The 21,545-nt window shown below is 37.9% G+C and overlaps 1 protein-coding gene across 1 annotated transcript in view; it reads left to right on the top strand.

Annotated features, from left to right (window-relative positions):
- TRDMT1 (tRNA aspartic acid methyltransferase 1) overlaps positions 1-19,651 on the top strand; it is a 28,936-nt gene extending 9,285 nt beyond the window's left edge. Inside the window, 10 exon segments of the mRNA XM_068404993.1 lie at positions 1,205-1,281; positions 2,438-2,509; positions 5,966-6,031; positions 7,552-7,621; positions 8,501-8,531; positions 8,534-8,583; positions 9,079-9,449; positions 13,460-13,517; positions 14,527-14,656; positions 19,030-19,651. Coding sequence (XP_068261094.1) covers positions 1,205-1,281; positions 2,438-2,509; positions 5,966-6,031; positions 7,552-7,621; positions 8,501-8,531; positions 8,534-8,583; positions 9,079-9,449; positions 13,460-13,517; positions 14,527-14,656; positions 19,030-19,130 — 1,026 coding nt within the window. The 3' untranslated portion in view covers positions 19,131-19,651.
- The last annotated feature ends 1,894 nt before the right edge of the window (positions 19,652-21,545 follow it).

Here is a 21,545-nt window from a genome sequence, read left to right as displayed (position 1 = left end):
TTTAATAATTGAGGGGTAAACTAGGGATGTCGTTTTGCCTGGATTTAGTCAGAAATTACTATATACTTCTTAATCTTCTTTTACAGTTTTACATGACAGGAAAAGATACTGAGTTTGTTTTAAGACACCAGCTTAAGTAAGACTTAAATAGGTGGCTAAAGGTTAAATGCTTATTCAGCACTCAATAATAAGAGGCTAAATGATAGGTTACAGTTTTATATGGGAGAAGAAGAATGCTTGCCTCTGTCTCCTTATAGTAGATAAGAGCAGATTATAGTAGATAAGAGCAGATTACAGTCAGTAAGACCTTTAAATTTATTGGGATAAAATAGCAGCTTTTGTCAAGTTTCTGTGGGCAATTATGTTACATTTGCTATATAGATATCCCTCAACATATGTAAGGCAGTGATTTCGTTGTCCAGCTCATAGCTACTTGGCCAAGAGGGCAGAAGGATAATGGTCCCTTAATATGTTGTCCTTCTAGTGTTGGTTAAAATTTAGTCTAGAGGAAATTCTACTTGTGTAATTAATTCATGCCACAGACCTAATTCTTTCTTCTCTGAACAGAAATATTTTTGCCTAATAGAGCTTTCAGCCGTGTAATATCTTTGAGGGCTTTTTACTGGGCAGAAACTAGAATGAAGTAAACTTTACAGGGTGCATTGGTAGTGAGCTCCTAAGAGTTAAAACCCACAGTTTGGACCTGTAAGTTTATCACGTGAACAGTTGAGCTACTTTTCTGTTCAGATTTTTTTGTCTTTCAAGATGATCTAATATTTTTTCACCTGTTTTGAATACGTTAATATTGTTTTTGGTGTACAAAGATTTCATATCTGAATAATGATACTTATTTGAAGGAGGGATGGGGAGAAGTAACTAGGCAGTATTTTGATGTGATCTACTGAAAGAACCAATATACACCTTTTCTGAAAGAATGAGTAGATAAGAACCTCAAGATTACGTATAGATGTTAACATCATTAGTGGTTTTGATTTATATTCAAAGCAATTAATGCATATTTGCGTTGTGTAGTTTGCCAAGGTAGAAAGGAGAGAAATTACTAGGTCAAATGGGAGATGAGGTAGTTTTTTGCTAGATGAAGCACTTAGTGGAAGTAAGAGGGGTAGTTTGATCTGAAAGATGACTTGAGAGTTTCATACAGTTTACAACACTCAACATTCTTCTATTTTTTTTCCTTATTCAGGGCATAACACTGAAAGAATTTGACAGATTATCTTTTGATATGATTTTGATGAGTCCTCCCTGTCAGCCATTTACAAGGTAGATATATCGTACTTTGGAGAAAAGTGCAGTTATTACAGGATGTGCTGTCAAAGGAGAAATGTTTTCAAGAGCGATGCTATGTGTGGTTCATCTGTCTATCTTTCTCTTCCTAAGAAAAAATGTTGTAGCTCTGTTCACCATGATGTTTACTGAAGTGGAAGAAATGCAGCAATTTGAATCTTAATTATTGATCACATTCCTTGCGATACATATTTTAATTCTAAATTAAGTAAGCTTCTTACAGCACCTATTTTGCATACTGTATTGTTCCTCTAACAGTGAAATTCAAAGATTGTGCTGTTTAGGAGTGCTTCCTTTCCCTTTAGATATCAATCTAATCTTTTCCTGGGGCAACTCCAGAAGGAGGATTGAAATTTCTCACTTCTGCCCAAGATTAGGAGTATAATCCCTCCAAAGTGGTGTTGATGTATTAAAATGTATTTGTGCAAGCCTCTGATGTATATAAGAATCATTCTGTCAATTGTTTGTTGTTTTTTTATTTTATAATACAGTTAAAAGAAAAATCTATGTATGGCTAATTAATATAGAGACATGCTAAAGCTCTTCTGCCAAGGCTTTGTGCTTTTTTAAGAGCTGATACAAGTATAAATTAGGGGAACACAGGCCTGGAATTGTTATGTTATATTATCATTTTTATAACCTACATGAGCTGTCCAGTTTAATGTTACAAAATCGGTTACAAAGTTATTCACATGGGGCTCAGTTCTGCAAAATGATGAGCACTGAGACTTTAATTCATAGAAATAATTTAATATATTCAATGTAAAATAGCAGGGTATTCCCAGAAACCCAGTGGGGCTTTTTTGTTCTTTCAGAGCCAAGTATGTTCAAGGGCTTTGCTGGACAAGACCAGAATACTAAACACTTTGCAGACTGGGGAGTGGATTTCATTACTGAATGCTTCAAATTTAACCTCTCTGTGAGCTGATGGATTCCAGGGGCAGACTTGCCTTCCTTAGAGCATTTCTTAGGACACTGTCTCTCTGAGCAGGTCCTCATGTCTGTACACGATGCTTTTGCAGAATCCCTTTTTGAAACTCAAAGCAAAAAGTGTCAGCATTCTGTAGAAAAATGTGAGACAAATGGCAGTCTGTTCCGAGTAATATGCAGGTATTTCTTTATCCTTTCTTAGAAATGGCCTGCAAGGTGATGTATCCGATCCACGGACAAAGAGCTTTCTCTATATCCTTGATATTCTCCCAAGGTATAAATGAACTCCTACCTCAGTTCTTAAGCCTTTGTTGTAACTAAGTAGGTCTTTTATATTTAAGCGATACAAGTTAGCTATAGTGTTTTACAGGGATACTACTAATATTGGGTTGTATTACTTGTTTGTTTTCACAAGATCACATGTAACTTACAAATACTTGTATTTTACTAATGCCATTATAATCTCATAGTTACTGTATATGCTTTCATTGTTTGGTTTTCTTCTAATTGTCTGTCCTTGTAGTACAATCGCTTGTTTTGAGTAGTAATATTAAAGAATTCAAATAGCACTGCATTGTCTGAACAGTGCCCTTGTCTTTTTATTGATCTGTCATTTTTGCCTGGTCAGACCTCAGTTCCTAATAAAATAGCCATAATTATTTGTATTATTTATGCCTTAAATTTTGAAATAGTAAATCCAACCAAAGTGTGTTTTTCTGACCTAAATTGTTCTTAGTGAGAGTGTTAAAAATCAGCTCCAAGTAATGCTTGTAGTCTTTTTTGGGAAGAGATGCATAGCGCTGTAAGAACTGTTCCTGGGGAAGCGGAGCAAGCAGTTACTGAGGGAGATTATCCAGCAGAAATCTCTGCTTCTGGATTGAGATATCCATTGGGCACCAACTGGCGTGAGCCTGAGAATTTGCATCAGTTACAGTCCACCAGACACTTACAATTCCTGGCAGTCCTGCTTCTGCTGGAGACTGGGACAGCTGTTCTCCTTCCTCGTTTAATCTACCTCTCCGAATTGGAGGAGGATTGGCTGTCTCTCCCTTTTTTTTTTTTTTTTTTTTTTTTTTTGTGCGTGTGTGGTTGTTTTGTTGGTTTAATGAACACTTTCTGCACAGAAGGAAAGCAGTACCAACAACATCCTTTCTTTCAAACTGCTGTTAACACTGGGAGAAAAGGGTCTTCATCCTTTTTCCAGAAACAACTTTTTTGCAGCCAGCAACTTTAAATGGGACTACCTCAGTGCCCTTGTCAGCAGCAGATAGAGAACACAGACACAGAAGGGCTGAGTGTCTTGGCTGGGATCACCTGAGAAATCTGTGTCAGAGAACACAAAACAGAACACAGTACAGATTCTGTAGCCTAGTAAGTTAGACAATTAATAGGTAAAAAGAAAGGTGGTTATTATTCCCTCACTTCTAGCAGAGACACAAAAATAGGGAGATAACATAGGTTTCCAAAAGTTGCAAAGGATGTCTTTTCAGGAACAAGGAATGTAACTCAGTCCTCCAGACTGACCTTTCAAAATGATAAAACTAAAAACAGCAGATAATGTGTAAGTTAATAATTTGTCAGAATAATAGTACCTTCCTTATCCTTAAGGGAATCCTGACCTCAGTATTCCTTTCCATTAAATTGAGACACAGTTAAGAGCCTGGCTGCTTTTGGGACATTGTTGTGCATTAATATAGAAATGTTGCTTCCTGGTTGCTGTGGGCTTAGCCAGATAAAAGGCAGAACCTTTTCCTTCTCAAAACCAAAGCTTTAGACACTGCAGGACATATGTTTTTCGTCATGACGATGCAAAGGAGCTGGGCTTGGCTGTGGCACTTTATCTGAACACCCCATGAGACCCTGCTGATGTCCCTTATCTCCCTTGGGCAGGTTGTTCCTTGAGGCAGTACTTACTGTAAGCAGTTTGTAATATGTTCAAGATGGTGTCTTCTGCAGAGTTCCTCAGTTCCAGTAGATTTATGTTCTACTGAGATAGTGTTTGTGTATGTTTTGGATATGACCTGTTTGCCAGACATTGAGTATGGAGTATTTCAGCCCAAAAAAGGGAAATTCTTAATATAGGAATTATCACTTTGCATTCTAAATTGGTATGGCATGTGTTCAGTTTATGGAAACTATAAAATAGTATCTCATCCCTTGGCTATTCCTACCTTATGTTCAGCCTTTTGTAATGAAATGTGGCTGAAATGAGGCTCAAAGATAGCCTGGGAAGACAAATATTAGAGATATGGAAAGGACAATTTCAACATCTGGAAAGAACTGGGAAATCCTTGGAGCACGCAGCCAGCAAAGTCTGACCCAAATGGTCCGGATACTGTCTGTTTATTATGTCCAAGCCTTAACCCAGGGAAATCTAATGCTAAGATGTCAAAGTGCTACTTTTACAGACACATTTGTATTGTTAATACCTGCCAAGTACTTAACACATAGTCCTTGTGTGGTGATTACTTGTCTTGTGATCTGTTGATCCTCTATGAGCTCTTGCATTTTGGGCTATGCTCTGGATTCATTACTTCAAAAATAAGTTTCATAGTAGGTGATGATGATGTTGAGTGTGGGTAAACACACCAACAGATATATTCTCCATTCCTCTGCAGGGAATTTGGCTGCTGCTGTTTTTTTCAGTTTAGTATTTTTTTTCACTATTATTTTTAGTATTTTTAAATTTGACATAGTATCTTGTACATTTTCCAGTTTCTCCAGTTTCTTGTAAAACATTTTAGTTCCTTAATTCTTCATGTGAATGTCTTTAATTGATGGTAGTTAAGAATGTGCTAAAACAAATTCTGCTGTGATTTATCCCAGTGGAAGTCCAAAGTCACTTACTGACTTAAGCATGGAGCTGCTGTCTAGTGGCATTAGTATCCCATTTCTATATGCTGTTCTGAGATCCCAATATGTGACAGACATACTATGTCTACATTAGCCTTACTAGAGAATTAATCAGTGCCAGAGAATGTTCCCAGAGACTTGAATCTGAATCATCTGTGCTTCTAAATTGTTAGAATGGTCCCTGGCACAATTTGGGCATATTCCTTTCTCCAGAGATTTAATTTGCTGTTTTTGGAATGAGCCTATTTCCAGACCTCTGCACTGATCTTGCTAAACCTCAAGCACCTCCTTCCCTTCCCTCCATCAAAATGAAAAAGTATAGAAAATTAAGAATATCTACAGTTTGAGCTGTAAACATATTATATTTCTTAAAGTGATTAGATGAATACTGGTTCTGATGTGTTATCACTAAAGTTCATGTGACATTTTAACATTGATTTAGGTTTTAAGCTCTGTAAAACACAAGTTTTCTGCTCCATGACTAAATAGCCATCTTTTTCCCCCTGACAATTGTCTTTCCTATTACAAACTCAATCTGTTGAATAATAATATTATGCTTTAGGAAATAAACATTGGTAAGCATTTTCAGAAGTACATGCATGGGGTACAGAAGGTTACAGCAGTGCATCTGAACATAAGTGGGTTTTGTTGTTTTTTTATAATTACCAGCAGTGTACATTTTTAATTCATTTGGGAATGATTTGATCTAGGCAACCTTGAAAGCTGAGATACATTTTTTGAAGGATGCTAAACTTTAACAGCTAGCATAATGTGGAGATACTTTGATCTTTCTTGTAGCTAAACAAATCTGTGGATGGATATAATGTAGTTTACATCTTGTTACTCTGATTTGTTGATCCTTTTTTTTACCTTGTAGGCTTCAGAAGCTTCCAAAATATCTACTTTTAGAAAATGTTAAAGGATTTGAATCCTCTTCTGCAAGGTAAATTCTAACTTATGCAGTTAGTTATTTAGTTTTTAATAAATGATGTTTTCTTTAGAAGGGGAAGGCAGGATTTTTATGTCCTAGAATTTAAGTTAACAAAATAGAGTGAGATGGGACATCTGGCAGCTGTGGGTTAAAAATACTGTTTTAGTTTAGGAATTAAAATCTTAGGTTATGAAAGGAACTTGCTAAATAATTATTTATTTCTCTAAGCAGATAAAATATGTTGTAACAAGTTGACTCCATTGATTTTATTTGATGATCTGGTATCCTTTAGAAAGGGTCAGTATTAATTTTCAAAGGAAAATAGCAATAGGTATAGCACTTGGAGGTTTTGGGTTTTTATCCATGACAGGAGCTCATGGGATCTTGTGTTAAGGTTACAGTACAGTATGGGGGCTTTCTTCAGTACCTTTGTTGATAGTAGATTATCACTGGTTCAGAGTTGCCATCAAAAGGTCCAGAGGTATAGTATGAAGACTGTATATAATCTTTGTCTGAAATGTGAAAGAGGAAAGTTGTCAGTAAGGTTACCTAATGAAAGCAAGAGCATTCCCTTCTCTTGTGAGCAAAGCAGGAGACAGGAGGTTGTGGTCTTCCTTCTCAGTTCTTGCTGGGATGAGTAGGATCTTTCTGTAGCATTCCTTAAAGCACCAAGAGAGCAGCCACCCTGCATTTCATGCTCCTTAATAAATATGGCAGGCAGCTGGGAGACACGTTCAGCTCTCTCACTGGTTAAGCATGCAGCAGTCCTCTGTGAACACCTGAACACCTTGTTGGAGGTGCAGGCTGCTGCTGTAGACTCTGCGACTCCCTAGGCTATACCTTGTTTGGAACAAGTTGTAGTTCAGAGAACACCCGAGTCAGAACGCTTGCTTTCGCTTATGACACTTGGGATGCAGTGTCACATACAGTGCCAGGTACAGGTCACAGCTCATGCTTTTTATATAGTTCCAGCCTAGTGCAGTCTCCATGGAATAGAAGAGACAAGTCTTTTTAAGAAGATTTCCATTTCAGTAATTTTCTGAATTACTGAAAGTCCTACCTCATCAAAGCCACCAATTCTTGTCATCCCTTGAGTTAGCCCTTTTGTTAGGCTTAGCTGATGCCGTGTATGTGAACAGAGGGAAGTAGTGAGCTATTTTGTAGTGTTTTTAATCTCCTGTTTTATAATTCACAATAAAGAGAATGTCTTGCCCTCTGATTATTTTCCTTGTTGACACACTGTAAGTACTCTCCTGGAGATGGGATATTTTTTGAAGGGGTGTTTGCACTGAAGTAGATGTGAGGTATCTGTGAATGTGTAATAGTCATTTTTGGCTACAGTAGCACTGAACTTTGTATGTTGTCTCCTCAAGTTCAGAAATGGATGACATATCTGTAATTCTCTGTCCAGTTCTTTCGCTGAATGGCTTGGTACCTAAGGTGTTGCATTTAATTTGTTTTTATTTAGGATAAAAAAGGGCCTAAAGGTTGTTTGAAGGGAGTAATTGCTTTTTGATTCTTTTCACTGCCAGAGATGAACTTTTGCGAACACTAGAAACATGTGGATTTAAATATCAAGAATTTCTCTTGTCTCCAACCTGTGTGAGTACTAAAATTGCTCTAATATTATTTAACTGTTCAAACTGCACTGGGCCCAAGAACACTTGAAATTGATCTATTGTATTAGAAAAGAGAGTCATGCCCAGAGCTGAAGATACTCTTCTGAATGAGAAAGCCATCTGGCATGACTTCTGATTTCTCATCAGTATACTGGCATAATCATACTGCTGTTATTGTTCAGATCCTAGTCCCATATTGCTGTGCTACCATTTGGTATTTTTCAAGAAGGCATGAATTTACACCATGACCAGGAAGGTGGTTTTCCCTGCAGGAGCCTCATTGCTTCAGAAGTGCTGATGCCTGTGAATTTCCCAGCACAGAAAATGTGATTTGTGGGAGGAGGGGCTTTGTTTGCATGTTTCCCTGACAACTGAAAAAAGTTGAGAGAGATTTCAGATTGTACAAGACTAAATGGAATCAGTGAAGTACTGTATATATCTGAGAGAAGCTGATAGAGGGTAGCTTGAAAACCAGTTGTGGTGCATTTGTGTAATTGTTAGATGTCTTACAGTTCCTTGTTCAAAAAGGCAAGGAGATGCCTTTTTGCTTTTTGTTTTTTTTTTTAGAAAACGGGTAGTACCTGTCCCAAGAAATCGTGATGCATGCCATTTTTCTTCTTACCTCGCATAAAAGTTTGTTTACATTCCTGTTCATTTACAGAGAAAGTAAAAACCGTGAGGTACAAAGAATAATTGCCCACTTGTTTCCTTGAAAATACCTAGATGTGGATAAGTGTCTACGATATGTATCAGTGTGGCATTGTTCTATTACAGTATATAATGTTAGATAACTTGTTTGATGCTGTAGACCACTTTTTTTCTCTTTGTCACATGGACTAAAGGCTTGTGGATTTGCTTACAGCTTGGTATTCCCAATTCTAGGCTGCGGTATTTCTAATTGCAAAGCTTCACCAAGAACCATTTTCCTTTCAAGCTCCTGGTCAGGTGAGTCTATTAGTGTTACTTGAATTTGCTTTGTTTCATGAAGATTGAGCATTAAATTTTCAGTTTAGCATTGTGTGTTATGAATGGAGAGAGGGATAAGTGATATCAACAGAAAAGTTAAATTCTGTCCTTTTTGCAGCCTGGCTACTGAGTTTTCTAAGGACTGAAATGCATGCCAGTGGCTTAGATGGCTTTAAACAGTTGGGGGACAGTGGCTGATAGTGGGCTAGAAAACAGTGCATTCTGCTACCATTTTCACACCCTTGGAAGGGTCTTTTTGCAAAGGCAATTACTTGCGGTTGTTCTTGACATCATTGCTGGTAGGTCAGCAAATCTTGATGCTAACATTTTTTGAAATCTTCATGAAAATAACATTGAAGGTTACTTGCTTTATTCTGAGCATCTCTGAAGGAATTCGTTTTCATTGCTGAGTCTGCTGTCAAGTTGTTTATCAAATGCAGTTCTTTAATTTTTTTTTGTCACAATTATTCCTAGATTTTGACAAAATTCCCAGATCAGGATCTAGAAGACTTTTTCAAGGACAAAGCTGCTGACAAAATGAGTGAAGCTAGTTCTTCCTTGTCTTCTGAAGGGAAGAATCTGGATGCAAACATTGGCCCTGATTGCAGCAGCAAGAAGAGTTTACCAAAAGGGGCTTTTCTTTTTAAGCTTGAAACAGTAGAAGAGATGGAAAGGAAACATGGTCAGGACAATGATTCCTCTATTCAAATGCTAAAAGATTTCTTGGAGGAGGAAAATGAAGAAATGAGGCAGTATTTCTTACCACCAAAGTCCTTATTGCGCTATGCTTTCTTGTTAGACATTGTTAAACCCACCTGCCGGAGATCCACATGCTTTACAAAAGGGTAAGTTGCAAAGAAAATGTCTTGCTGAATCATGTCCTGAAATCTTAAGTGTGGTTTTGCGTGTGTACAAGTAAAACCAAGGAGAGCCAATTTCATCAAAAAAAAAAACACCAGGCCTCTGAAAAAATAATCTCCTTACATGGTGTGCTTCCTGGTCCGGTGGAATGCCAGCATGAGAATCTGTCTGGCAGAACATCATGTGCCCACTCCAAAAAAGCATTCACAAAAGACAGTGCCATTTGTTGTTGACCTTCACAGAAGCTTAATTACCCCTTTGGAAATGTGGTTCCAGTAGACTGGTATAGTACTGATTCATTAATGAATTTTTTTATACTGCTCAATGAAGTTACAAAGTGTTATGCATGACAGATCCATTCCTCATTAAAACTGTCTCCACTGTACATGTTATTGATTTCTTGGATTTTTCAGCTGTGTAGGTCAGGATAGCTGTGGATTGGCCATATGTCATAAAACCAATTAGGTTGCTGCATTTCAAATCATATTTGATGGAGCAGAACATCACTACTTTTCTGTCCAGTAGTTTTCTGATTTGTACTTTGCAATTTTAAGTTTGACTGCCAGAGGTTGTTGAGTGTTCTGACCGGTTGTCTGTGGGGTTTCAGGAGCTTTTCCACTGAATGCGTTTGTATTAGAAAATGCCAGTTGGAGCCTGGAAGTTTGAGGGAAATGTTAATATCAGTGAATTTTTCAAATTAGATTTTTTTTTTTTAATTCTCAGAATGTTTCAACAAAACGGCTTAGTTGATGAGTTAAAGCTAATGATAACTTTTTTTTCAATTAGTAGAAATTAGACTGCCAATTGACAGAGTACCTGCAGATTTTGTGATTTCAACTTTTTGACAATTAAAAAAAGCTGAAAAGGGAGAGAATTTCTTCAATTCAAAATTTGTGGCACCAGGGAAAGCCCTTCCTCCAGCTCTCATTGACATATTGCCTTTTGTGCCCTCACTCTTTTGAGTTGTGGGGGAGTCAGCATCTCATGGGATCTGTTTCTTAACTAGAATAGTCAAATAAAAGCCTTAGGCCAGAATGATCTCTTATGTATCTCATGTATGCCTTAAGTGTCATCAAAAATAATTGGCCACTTGTGGTTTCACTAGAATACTTCATGGTAGTTTGTGGTCACGTTTATCAAAATCACACTAAAGGAGGCTCCTCAGGGGTTAATATGGAGTCTTTATGTATAGTGGTGGGAAATCTGATGTGTAGCGTGACTGTTGTCCTTCTGCTGATGTGGAAGGAGCCAGGCCAGATAGCTGTGTAATTCTTCTTGGCTCAAAATGTAGGAATCGGATTTACCTCCTTTGTTCCCATTTTTAAGAGCCTTTGGGAAGGAAGGTTTCCAACATGGTTCTCAATGTGATCATATCATTTACAGCTCTGCAATTAGAGAATGATTATAATTACATCTCAGGCTTCAGCCAGGACACTTTCTGAGGCCAAGAATAAGTTGCTGCTGTATGTGTTCTAGGAGTTCTGTTTTTATGTTTCTACGAAGCATGAGATTTAGGAAAGAGGATCCTGAATGGAGCAGAACAACACTCCAAGTAGTATAGAGAATCCCTCTGCTAAGATGCCTGTGTGCTGTCTTTCTTACAAGTTAAATGATCATCAGCTTTGAGACTGGGAGAAAAATTTCCCTCAGTTCTGACTGGTCTTCAGATATTTCCAGCAAGGTTTGTTTGAGGATAATCCAGGTATGCTTTCTCCAGAGTTTGCTTATTCAGGGACCTCAGAGACTGATATTTCATCAGTGTTTTTTACCTTTCTGCCTTTGTCATACCAGTATATCTTCTGAAAGGCTTTGGTGAAGTATAGGGCAAAATGTAATGGCCTGTGATGCATGAGAGATCGAGCAGATGATCCTGTGTTTCCTTCCGACCTTGGACTCCTAGGCAATTGGAAAATGATTGGCAAGTTCCTTGAGACTACAAACACCATGGTTTCTCTTAGGAGCATGTTTGTGATCACTGAAGTTGTGAGAGGAAATTGTCCACTTAAAGGAGGAGAACAAATGAACACTGCTTCCTTAGATATAATCGTTCTGGACTTGTAAATTCTTGATATGCTATTAACAAGAGAATAAAAACCTAAATAGTGTAATATTACAGAAACTCTCTCTAGCATTGTGGAAATTACCTTTTGGTAGTCATAATATAGGACACAATATACCCAGAAATAATATGTGTATGAAATTAAAAGGTTTTTTTGGAAGCTTGCAGAAATAAAGGGCGGGGGGGGGTGGGGGGCGTGAAATCTTGAGATGAAAGTTGAAGACTCTAATTTCTTAAGCCAACTTCTTTCATTATTAACTGGTAATGAAATGTCAGAAAATCAATGCATCATTTATTACTGTGGCAAAAATTTCCATCTTTAATTATGTTCTGAGTCTAAAGTAGGAATGGTAATTTTTCTGTAGTCAGCAGCTACAATAATAATACTAATCCAGCTAACATTGGCCATCTGCCCACATTTGTGTTAAAAAACCGACACACACCCCCTGGCCTCCAAACCACTTTTACACCAACTGGATTTTTTTTTGTGAGGAGTTCTGTACTCTAGTGCCAGTTATTTAAACTGGAGTATTTATGTAACATGGATCTTATTAGAAGATTCTTTTCCCTCAATAAAACTCTAAAATACCACTTTGAAATTTATCCTGACTTATTTATTTTGGCTCAGGTATATTCATCTGAAATGCGATCAGATGCTATATAAGATGATGAGGATTCCTCAGTGCTATGTGTGTTACATTGTTAAACTTGTTGCATTTTGACAATGCAACTAAGCAATTAAAGGCTTTATATTTACAACACAGTTGGATTCCATGTGTTTTTAATCTGCATCAGTGCTTAGGGCCTTTTGTTCAGATCCTAAAGAAGATTTGCAAGCACTTTATTTTAAAATGAGTGTTGCTGTCACTGATATTGGCAGAACTATTCATAAGGTTTTCTAACTGAGGGAGAAATTCTCAAGATTGAGCCATGCTAGTTCATTTTGTCTGTGCTGAAGGAAGACTATTCCTTTACTCATTGTGAAATTAGAAAGGCTTGAAACAAAAATTGTTCCAGTGCCTTGCTTTAGAATGGGCCCCAAGTGGAGCAAAAGACCTTTTGTAACTGTCTTTACAGATGCGCAGATAAAACTAGAGAATACTATCTGTTAATGGTTGATGCAGACCACATCCCTCTAGTGCGGGGGATCTTCCAAAGTTCTTCCACTGTGCAAAAGCCATCTGTTGATTTGACTCAGTCTCTTTCTGTTCAGGACATTCAAACACTATCATAGTTAGACCACAGAGCCCGTTTTTGAAAGCCCGTAATTATATTTAAATGATAGCGTGGAAGAGACTACAGAGTGAACATGTTGTTATGCAATCAACCACAAAGCATCCAATAAGGTTATCATAAGTTTGCTTACTGTTTAGTTGGATTTAATTTTTCTTTCTTTCTTATACTGCTCTGCATAAATGCCTGGCCATCCTTCATCCCTTCCCTCTGTGGAAAATGTAGAACAACCAAAAGTTAAACCTGACTGAACCACTTTGTTCCTAATGGATTGATATAAAAGCTGGAGGCTCATACTAATGCTCCTCCTTTGAATACGGAGAGCCAATTTGAACCCCCAGGACCATTTGGCCTTTAACACATTTTGCCTTGATGTAAAATTGGTTTGTGCAATGTAGATGGCACTTTCTGATGATGCTATGCTTGAATTCCTTGGCCTTGTGTAGTTGCCTGGTTACCTTACATAAGGCGTTAGTGTGGATAAACCCTCATGCATTAATTGCAGACTCATCCCTAGAGAGCATGTTCAGAGGCTGCTGCACTCCAAGGGTTAGCACTCTTAGCCTTTTGCTTTATCAGTCCAGGAGGATGTTTGTTAATCAAAGCAAGGGAACCTAAGTAACCTCCCTGAATCTTTGCAATTGTCAGTACTGTGAGGTCCAGTGAAAATATTAATTTAAGATTGTTATTATTGCTGTTAAGGTATGGACACTATGTAGAAGGGACAGGCTCAGTTCTGCAGACAGCAGTAGATGTCCAGGTAAGAATGTGTAGACTAACATGTGATAATAACTTGTTTTAAAACTTGTTTTTTTTCTGTCTTCTGCTTTATTATTCTGACTATTATAACAAAAAAGCTTTTTAAACTACATTTTATGACAACTGAGTTTCCAATTGATCTACTTTGCGTTCCTAAACAACAGTTTATTTAAATCAAAATTATATGTGTGCCTCTTTCTGTGGAGAATATGGGTTGCTATTATTTTATTATCTGTAGTGTCATACAGAGGTGTCACAGGGATATGTGAAAACATTAAAAATGACTAATTCTATGGATAAACTACAGTACAGTGTTGTGAATCTAGGGCCATTTTTTGTACACAGATGATCCAGTAAATATTGTCAAATGTTTAGCATGTTTGAATTTCAAAAGTATTATTTATCTGGGAAGACATAATATTTTGAAAAGTTCTACCATACTAAGTTCACCACAAAGTTGTATTTTGGCATTGGGGAAGGTAAAAATAAATGTATCGGTGAATCATCACTCAAAGATACTTTTTACAAAGCCTGTTTGGTACACAAGCACCTCCTCTTGCACTTCTGTGCTGTTCACTAATATACGGCATTTCTAAGCGTAAGAAGAACGCAGCTTTGGAATTCAGGGCAGTCTCAAAGTGAATGTATTAAAACAGCTGCATCCATACAGCTTAATTTGTGTGGATGGTCTGTTATGGAGTTATATTAAGTCACTGTCCTGTCATTAACAAATGTTTATAGTCCTTTGATTGCCTTATTTAGTATTGGTATAGTTGTAACTGGAGGAAGAAATGATGAATGCCCTCATGGCAACATTAATTTCTTGCTTGCAAGTCCATGTGTTGAGATACTGCCTGCAAAAATACATCACCAATCATACTTTCAAGCAAAATACACTATTGTCTTTAGTGCTGTGTTAATCAGAAAAATATTCTGTTAAGATGTGAGTGTTAAATTTTACACATTTGACCTGTGTCAGTGATATCTGTTGTTTTGGATATTCTTCATAGCTTGAATCGGTGTTTAAACACATTGAGGAGTTACCAGAAGAAGAGAAGCTTATGAAACTGTCAACACTAAAACTGAGGTACTTTACCCCAAGAGAAATAGCAAATCTTCATGGATTCCCTCTGGAATTTGGTATGTGCTGCAAAGTACCCATTTCTACTGGGGACTAACCCATGCTTTTTATTTTGCATTTTTTTTTTTTTTTGGACCGCTCAATTCTTGTGATTGATACTTGTTATTTGGCTAACTCTGAATTTCCACTAGTTTTTTTATATTTTATAAGAGCCAGCTTCTGTGGTTAGGATTATCTTCATAAAGTAAGAAAGTTTTGGCATGAGAAATGCTCTATTACTGAATGGCAATGAAGGAATACCTTTGTTTAAAGTTGGAACTACTTACTCAGCAGCCAACATTACTCACAACTGTTGTAAAGTCAACGTATCTGGCCAGTTTAGGAGGTCAGTTAGTGGTTCTCAGTGTTTGAGCTGCTTGCTTTCTCCCTTCCACACATTTGCAGCTGCTGACAGAAAGGGAATTTCAGAAGATACAGATACTTCTTTGTTCAGGAGTAACCAAGCTCTTCAGTTAATGATCTTTTAAGTCATCTCTGTTTTCTAGAAAAGGCAGTCCTAGTCATTGGTGAGTTACTTCATTTTCTAACTGGTTTTGTGGAGAAGAGGGAATCAAGGAACAAGACTCAGTAATATCAGTACATTGGACACACGTCAACCAGAATTAGCTTGAAATAAATTCACCAGAGTTCCCCCTGCAAAGAAAGGCAGGCAAGAAAGTGTAGCTGTTACTACCTGCTAAGGAGCTTGGCCTGGTGCCATCACATCCGATCGATTTACTGTCTCTCAGCAACACCGGCATCCATAGAATAAGCCACTGCTGATCTTGAGTAATTTGTTATATTTTTTCTTCTACTTCCTCAGTGACCTTAGAGTTCTGAGGAGGTTTAATAGTTTTTATATATTTATTTCTTTCGCAGTTTTATTTTGTTTTCTCATTTATTAATTTATATTCAAAATTACTACATTCAAAGAACATTATTAAGGTTGGAAAGTCAAACGTTAGAGTTTGCCAGGCACTAAGCTCACTTATTTAAGAGTATTTGTAGGAGTGTGCTGTGTTGAGTTACATGCCAACATGCAGGGTTTTTTCATAGTCTCTCTTCTTTAATAGATCTGTTCTTTTTGCAGACAGCCTTTTTCTTAGCACAGCTCTGTTCCTTATTGATGTATGCTGATGCAAAGAAACTTAAGCTAAACAGGCTGGATTGGGCTTGTATAGGTTTTTCATGCTGTTCAAGCTCCCTTTTGAGCACAGAATTGCCCATTTTCTCTTTTTTTAAAATACAGCTTGTGTTTTCCAAATGTTAAATCTGTCTTTGCAACATCACTGAGAGGTGTGGTAGGGTTAATATTGCTTGTATTTTACAGAGGGAGAACCGAGACAGTGGAGAAATTTATGTTTGGAAGACTCCATTAATTTAGGGTGATCAGTTTGTGAAACCTGACCTTTACTATGTCAGAGTGCTTGGAATGATACCATGCTTTCTCTGTTCAGAGCTCATCTTCAGGGACAGCTGTGAGCTTCAGTATTTTTGCAAAGCAGAACTGAACTCTCAAGACAAGTCAGGCTTCTGAATTTGAGAAGCATCCAGGTTGTCACCATCTATGGAGTGGTCATTTAGCAAACTTGTCTTTTGTCACCTGGAAACTGCAGAGGGAGGGGACAGGGACAGATTCCACCTCTCAGAGGGCAGTACCCTTCTGCCTTAATTGTGGGACCTTCTTTACAGTTCCTGCAGTTCCCTGCCTCGCTATGCTACTTTTCAAACTTCCACAACACATGAAACAAGCTTCTCCCATCCAGTGGCTTCCTCTCACATATACTGATTCATAGGCAGAACAAGCTTTTCCCACTGTGCTGAGTCACAAGTCTGACATTTCTTTCCTTTGTGTTTAATCTAAGCCATTTCCCACTTTGTACTTAAAAAAAACTGTTACTCTGCTCTAGGCAGATTGAAATCTCTGATGAGTTTAGGTACTATAAGTTTCTTTTGAGGATTTGCAAACCATGTTTTTTCTTGGAAAGTTGCTATATTTATGGCTACAGCAAAGGGTGTTTCCCTGACAGCATTTCTCCCATGTTAAATTTCAAGTCATTATTGTGAAGTGTGGTATTTTTGGAGGGAAATGTGCTATAATTTCTCTGCTCCTATATTCTGTAGTGACAGCAACATTTGGGCTGAAATTTTCAACAGCAGACAGCCTGGAGATGTACCCACTGCAAATATGTTGTTCATCCAAGAAGCTAAAGAATGAGAAAACTATAAGCTGAAAATGAAGTGAAGAGAATGTCAGGAAGCTTTGTAACAGATGCTGTTACTAGCTGCAGCTACCATGTTATCAGAAGAAACATGATTGTGTCTAAGTGGTTCTATATTTTAACAAATTGATTGCCTCTTCCAATACATGAGATCCAGAGTTAAAATCATTGTTCGTTCATTCTTAACATTAACAGATTTATTTGTGCTTTTAACATCTAAATGTATAAATAGTAATTGCACTATAGGTCAATGAAATACTGCAGTCACTACTGCGGGTCCCACAGCAATATCATTAAAAGTGATCAGAGCATTCTTGCACCTGTGACCTGCTTTCGTGAGGGTGATGTCAGGATGCCTTTTCCATTTTTCCATTTTTGTTGGTGTATGTAAGCTGTTAGGAAACAATGGCAGCCTAGTGCAAAGCCAGCACAATGTGGTAGTGCGTGTTGCCAAGACCACAACATCATCAAGTAGCATGCATGACCTAAATAATATGATAAGAGCTGTGCAGCAAGTACCAGCATACTATGAGTTGTTAAATCTGTCCTTCCGATGTAGGCTGCTCTTGAGCCAAGAAGATAGAAGGTGCAAGATAATGTTAACAGGCAGATGGAGCAGGCTTGGGATAAGGAAACAGTGAGCCCTGAAAATTAATTCAGGCTTTCAGTTGCCAAGAGGCAGAAGGAGAAACCCTGAAATTTTCAGGGTTCAGATAAGCTTCTTGGGCTGTAAGTGTACATGCATGTGTGTGTGTGCATAAATACATATTTATTTTTATATACTCTTTTAAAATGTGTAGATTCTGTTCCTTATTCAGTGATTTAATGTGAAAACTCCATCTAAGGAAGTGTCGGGGAGTCCAAGTGATTGTTCCAAAGAGAGAACAGTTGCCCAAATGTGAGTGCCAGGAAGCTGGGCAGAGTGGATAGAGCTGGCAGAAGATGTGTTTACCAAAGCAGTCCACATTCGAGGCATTAATAACTGGCAGAAAAGGATGGAACAACTCCTCCCAGACACCTCCTCAGCTTTCCACCCTTGGCTCAGCAACTGTCCGACCATGTTCTCTCCTGAGCAGTCCCTGGAAGAGGATTTTTCTGAAGTGCTCTGAAAACTTCAGAACATAGATATCACTACTTGCACACACAGTATGTTTATGCATCAAAGCTAATCTGGCTGGTGATGACCTTGGGCTCAAAGTTAGGCTTTCTTCTTAGGGCAAGATCAAATAATTGAATGTGATCAAGTTTCAGTAGCTTAGCCAATGACCCCAATGGTTGAATCACCACTGCTGTTTGTCTTTCACTCAAGTTGAAGCAAGTGCACTTTAGCTCACAGCTGGAGTAAGCTAAGAGTGCAAGCAAGGACAGTTACAGCAGACCGGTTGGCTGTTGGCACCTTCTTCATTCTCAGAAGCTTGGTCACCTTTGTGCGCTCAATACACAACACAGCCCTTTCACAATCCCTGGACCAGTTTAATTTTTTCTGGGCCTCCCTTCTTTCTGCCAGTCCATGCACGTACCAAGTGAAGGACATTTCAGATGCTGTCTGGATTTCTGAGTGCATTTGACAGGGTCAGCGTTGAATTACATGGAAAATTGTTCAGCTGCTTGATCACTCAGTGAATAACCCTTGGTCAGAGCTTAATCTGTACTGATGGTAGATTGCACTGCGAGTCTCATTTGATTTGCCTCAAGCAGTTAGAGGGGCTCAGACTGGAAGTACAATATAAAGCTCACTGAGAAATGCAGTTTAGTACATTGCAGAATCATCACTTTTTCTTTCTGCTGTGGCCATGTTCCTCTGTGGATGTTCTCTAGAGTAGCGATTGTGCAGTGGTTTAGGTCCTGCTGCCCCTCCCTGAGACTGCTGGATGTTTTGAGCTATATGAAGAGAAGGTAGATCGGCATTAGTTACACAACAGAGCAATGTTTTGAGGCTTCTTGTTAAATTTTAGAGATGGCAGTACTGCTAATGGAAGAACTGATACAAATCCTATAAACTGGTTGGGAATTATTTTTGTTAATTTGTGAATTTTAGTGGGGGGCCGGGGTGTGAACTGTGCTGCAGTCTGTGCTAACTGCATTAAGGAGTGTTCACTGAAAAAATTAGTAGACTGAAAGCTAGAAACAAACCCAGACTAATGATGTTGCACTGTATGTTTTTGGTTTAGGCTTTCCTGACAAAGTAACAACAAAGCAATGCTACCGTCTTCTGGGAAACAGCCTCAATGTACATGTAGTGGCAAAAATGATCTGTGTTCTACTTGGATAATTTAGAACCTGAATCTGATGAGTATGGACTGGTGACAGAAAATACTTTCATCTTTTCAAGAGGAAGCTGATGGCAGCTGAAAAAAAAATCTTAGCTTATCAAAATATCTGTCCAGACATTTTGCTGAACATTTCTGATATATTTTTAATACCTTGCTCTTATGGTGGATTTGTACTGTAGACGTGTTTTATCTAAATGGAAGTTTCCAGGACTTAATTGCTTTATTTAAATGTCCTTTTTAGTTTGCAAAATGAAAAAGAGCACCATTTACATATGCCTCAATGAAAATCGATAAGACTATTGTATTTTATATTAAAACGGTCTTCTCATTACAATAGAAAAGGGCTGTAAATGTAAAAACTGTTTTAATTAAGTGCAGAGACCAAGTTCTACATGTAAAATGTCTTCATCTGTAGATATCAGTGATCCATTCTTAAAAGATTTATTGTATATATGATTGAAATTTTGATGTGTTTTTTTTGTAGCTAATTAAACTATTAAATTCAGTATTTTGTATACGATTCTGTCCTGGTTTTATTGGGATTTGGTTTCAAGTTTGTGGCCAGCCATGGTGATCAAGGCCCTTAGCAGTTAAATCCAGGGCAGCTGACCCTGGCTGGCCCACAGGTGTATTCTATATCATTGGCATCAAGCTCACTATGAAAGAGAGGGTTTGCAGGGAAGAGGTGGGGGTTCTTTCTGCTCTCTTTGTTTCTTCTTCATTCTCTCTTCCTTGTTGTGATTCCTGGAGCAACTTGCCAGTGATCTGTGGATGAGTATACTTTTGTCTGTTTTGTGTTATCATTTATATTGATTTCTTAATTTTATTAAATCTGTTCAACTTCAACCTACAAGTCTGCCTCCTTTTCCCAATTTCCTTCCTCATTTGGGGAAGGGACATTGGGTGAGAGAAAAACTGCTATTGTTTAGCCCTGGGTGCGGGCTAAACGAAGACAGATTTTTAAGAAGACACAATGTCATCCTTAGTTTATGGTTATTTCGTCCTCTCTAAATACTTGTAGGTTTCTGGAACCCAACTGTATCTGTCTAGAATGATTTGTTTAGGTGCAGCTGAATAAAAATATTCCAAGATTATGATAACCCTGACAATAACTAGCCTGTTTCTGTCCCCAGTTATGTTATTTGGGATAAGGTTATTCCTCCTTACCAAAGACCTACACATAAAAGACATTAAAAAATTTACAAGCTCCATGTTTAGGTTCCTATGGCATAAGAACTGGAGAAAAAATTATATAGGCTGCTTCTGAAGATTTCGTCACAAAACTTGATAGTAGTACTAGGGTTAGGAGTGTATGTTGGGATAAAACCACTGCATATGGCCATCCAGAGTGCCACAGTTGTATGCTGTCTCATAGAACTGGACTGAATTTTTTTTTAATCATCAAGTCTTTTGACTTTAATATCTCTGAAACAATAGAGAAAATTATGGGAAAACTGAAAGCCTTCTAAAGAGGCATGTGTTCCAGTTGTTATTTTTCCTTGCAGGTAATATTATATTAGTATCTAAAGAAAAAACAGCTTGAGGAGGAAAAGGTGAGATAATACTTAGTAAGCATCCATGAGGGAGGTGGTGTGTCACAAAACTGAAGGATTCCTTAGATTGGTCATTGTTCCTGTGCACCAAAGCAGTAAGTTGTCAAAGCTGCCAATACTGAAAGAGACTGATTTTTATTTTTTTTTTTTTTTCCTATGGGATGACATAGGAACAGTCATGGTGTATTGCATCTAGGCTTGGTAATGCAAGAGAAGCTAAAGACTGTAGAGAACACAGCTGCTGTAGAGATACTGCAGCTATTCTCATCTGCTGTAGTCCTCCTGAAAAAAGAAAAGGACTACTTTTGTAGTCCTTTGTTATTTTGTGCCATACTTTGTCTTATGCTGACTCCTTGTGTATTTCTTCTTCAGTCTTGATTTGCATGCTGCTTCTGGACTATTAAACCAGGAAAAGCTTGAGTTGACCTACTTCAGCCTGTCTTATTGCCTGAAGAGCACTTGGACTGCTTGGGCTGTTCCATCTATAAAAGACAAATGGAAATGGATTCTTCTAAAAGAGCTTTGGACTAGCCTCTAGGGAAGGATGAAGTTGGTCTCTATCTTTACCTGGTTTATTGTAGTACTGTAATGACAAAAAAGTACTAGACTAATGTTAGGGTGTGCCTACTACTAACCAGCAAAGAGCAAGTGTGGTTTTGACAGTGTTACAAACCAGTTACCTGTTTACATGGTGGTTATTGTGTAGATTTATCAGCCAGCTCAATAACGAGTAGCTATATGGTCTTGTTCTTGGGAGAAACGTGGTAATAGGAAGATCTGTTGCTATCCAACATGATCAAACATTGAAATGAAAACAAAGGAGATCAATTTTATTTATAAATTGGGATTTCTTTCTGCTAA

The sequence above is a fragment of the Nyctibius grandis genome, chromosome 7, assembly GCF_013368605.1.
Source record: "Nyctibius grandis isolate bNycGra1 chromosome 7, bNycGra1.pri, whole genome shotgun sequence".
Classification (NCBI taxonomy): domain Eukaryota; kingdom Metazoa; phylum Chordata; class Aves; order Nyctibiiformes; family Nyctibiidae; genus Nyctibius; species Nyctibius grandis.
The sequence above is the reverse complement of the archived record's forward strand: the minus strand, read 5'-3'. Positions and strand labels throughout refer to the sequence as shown.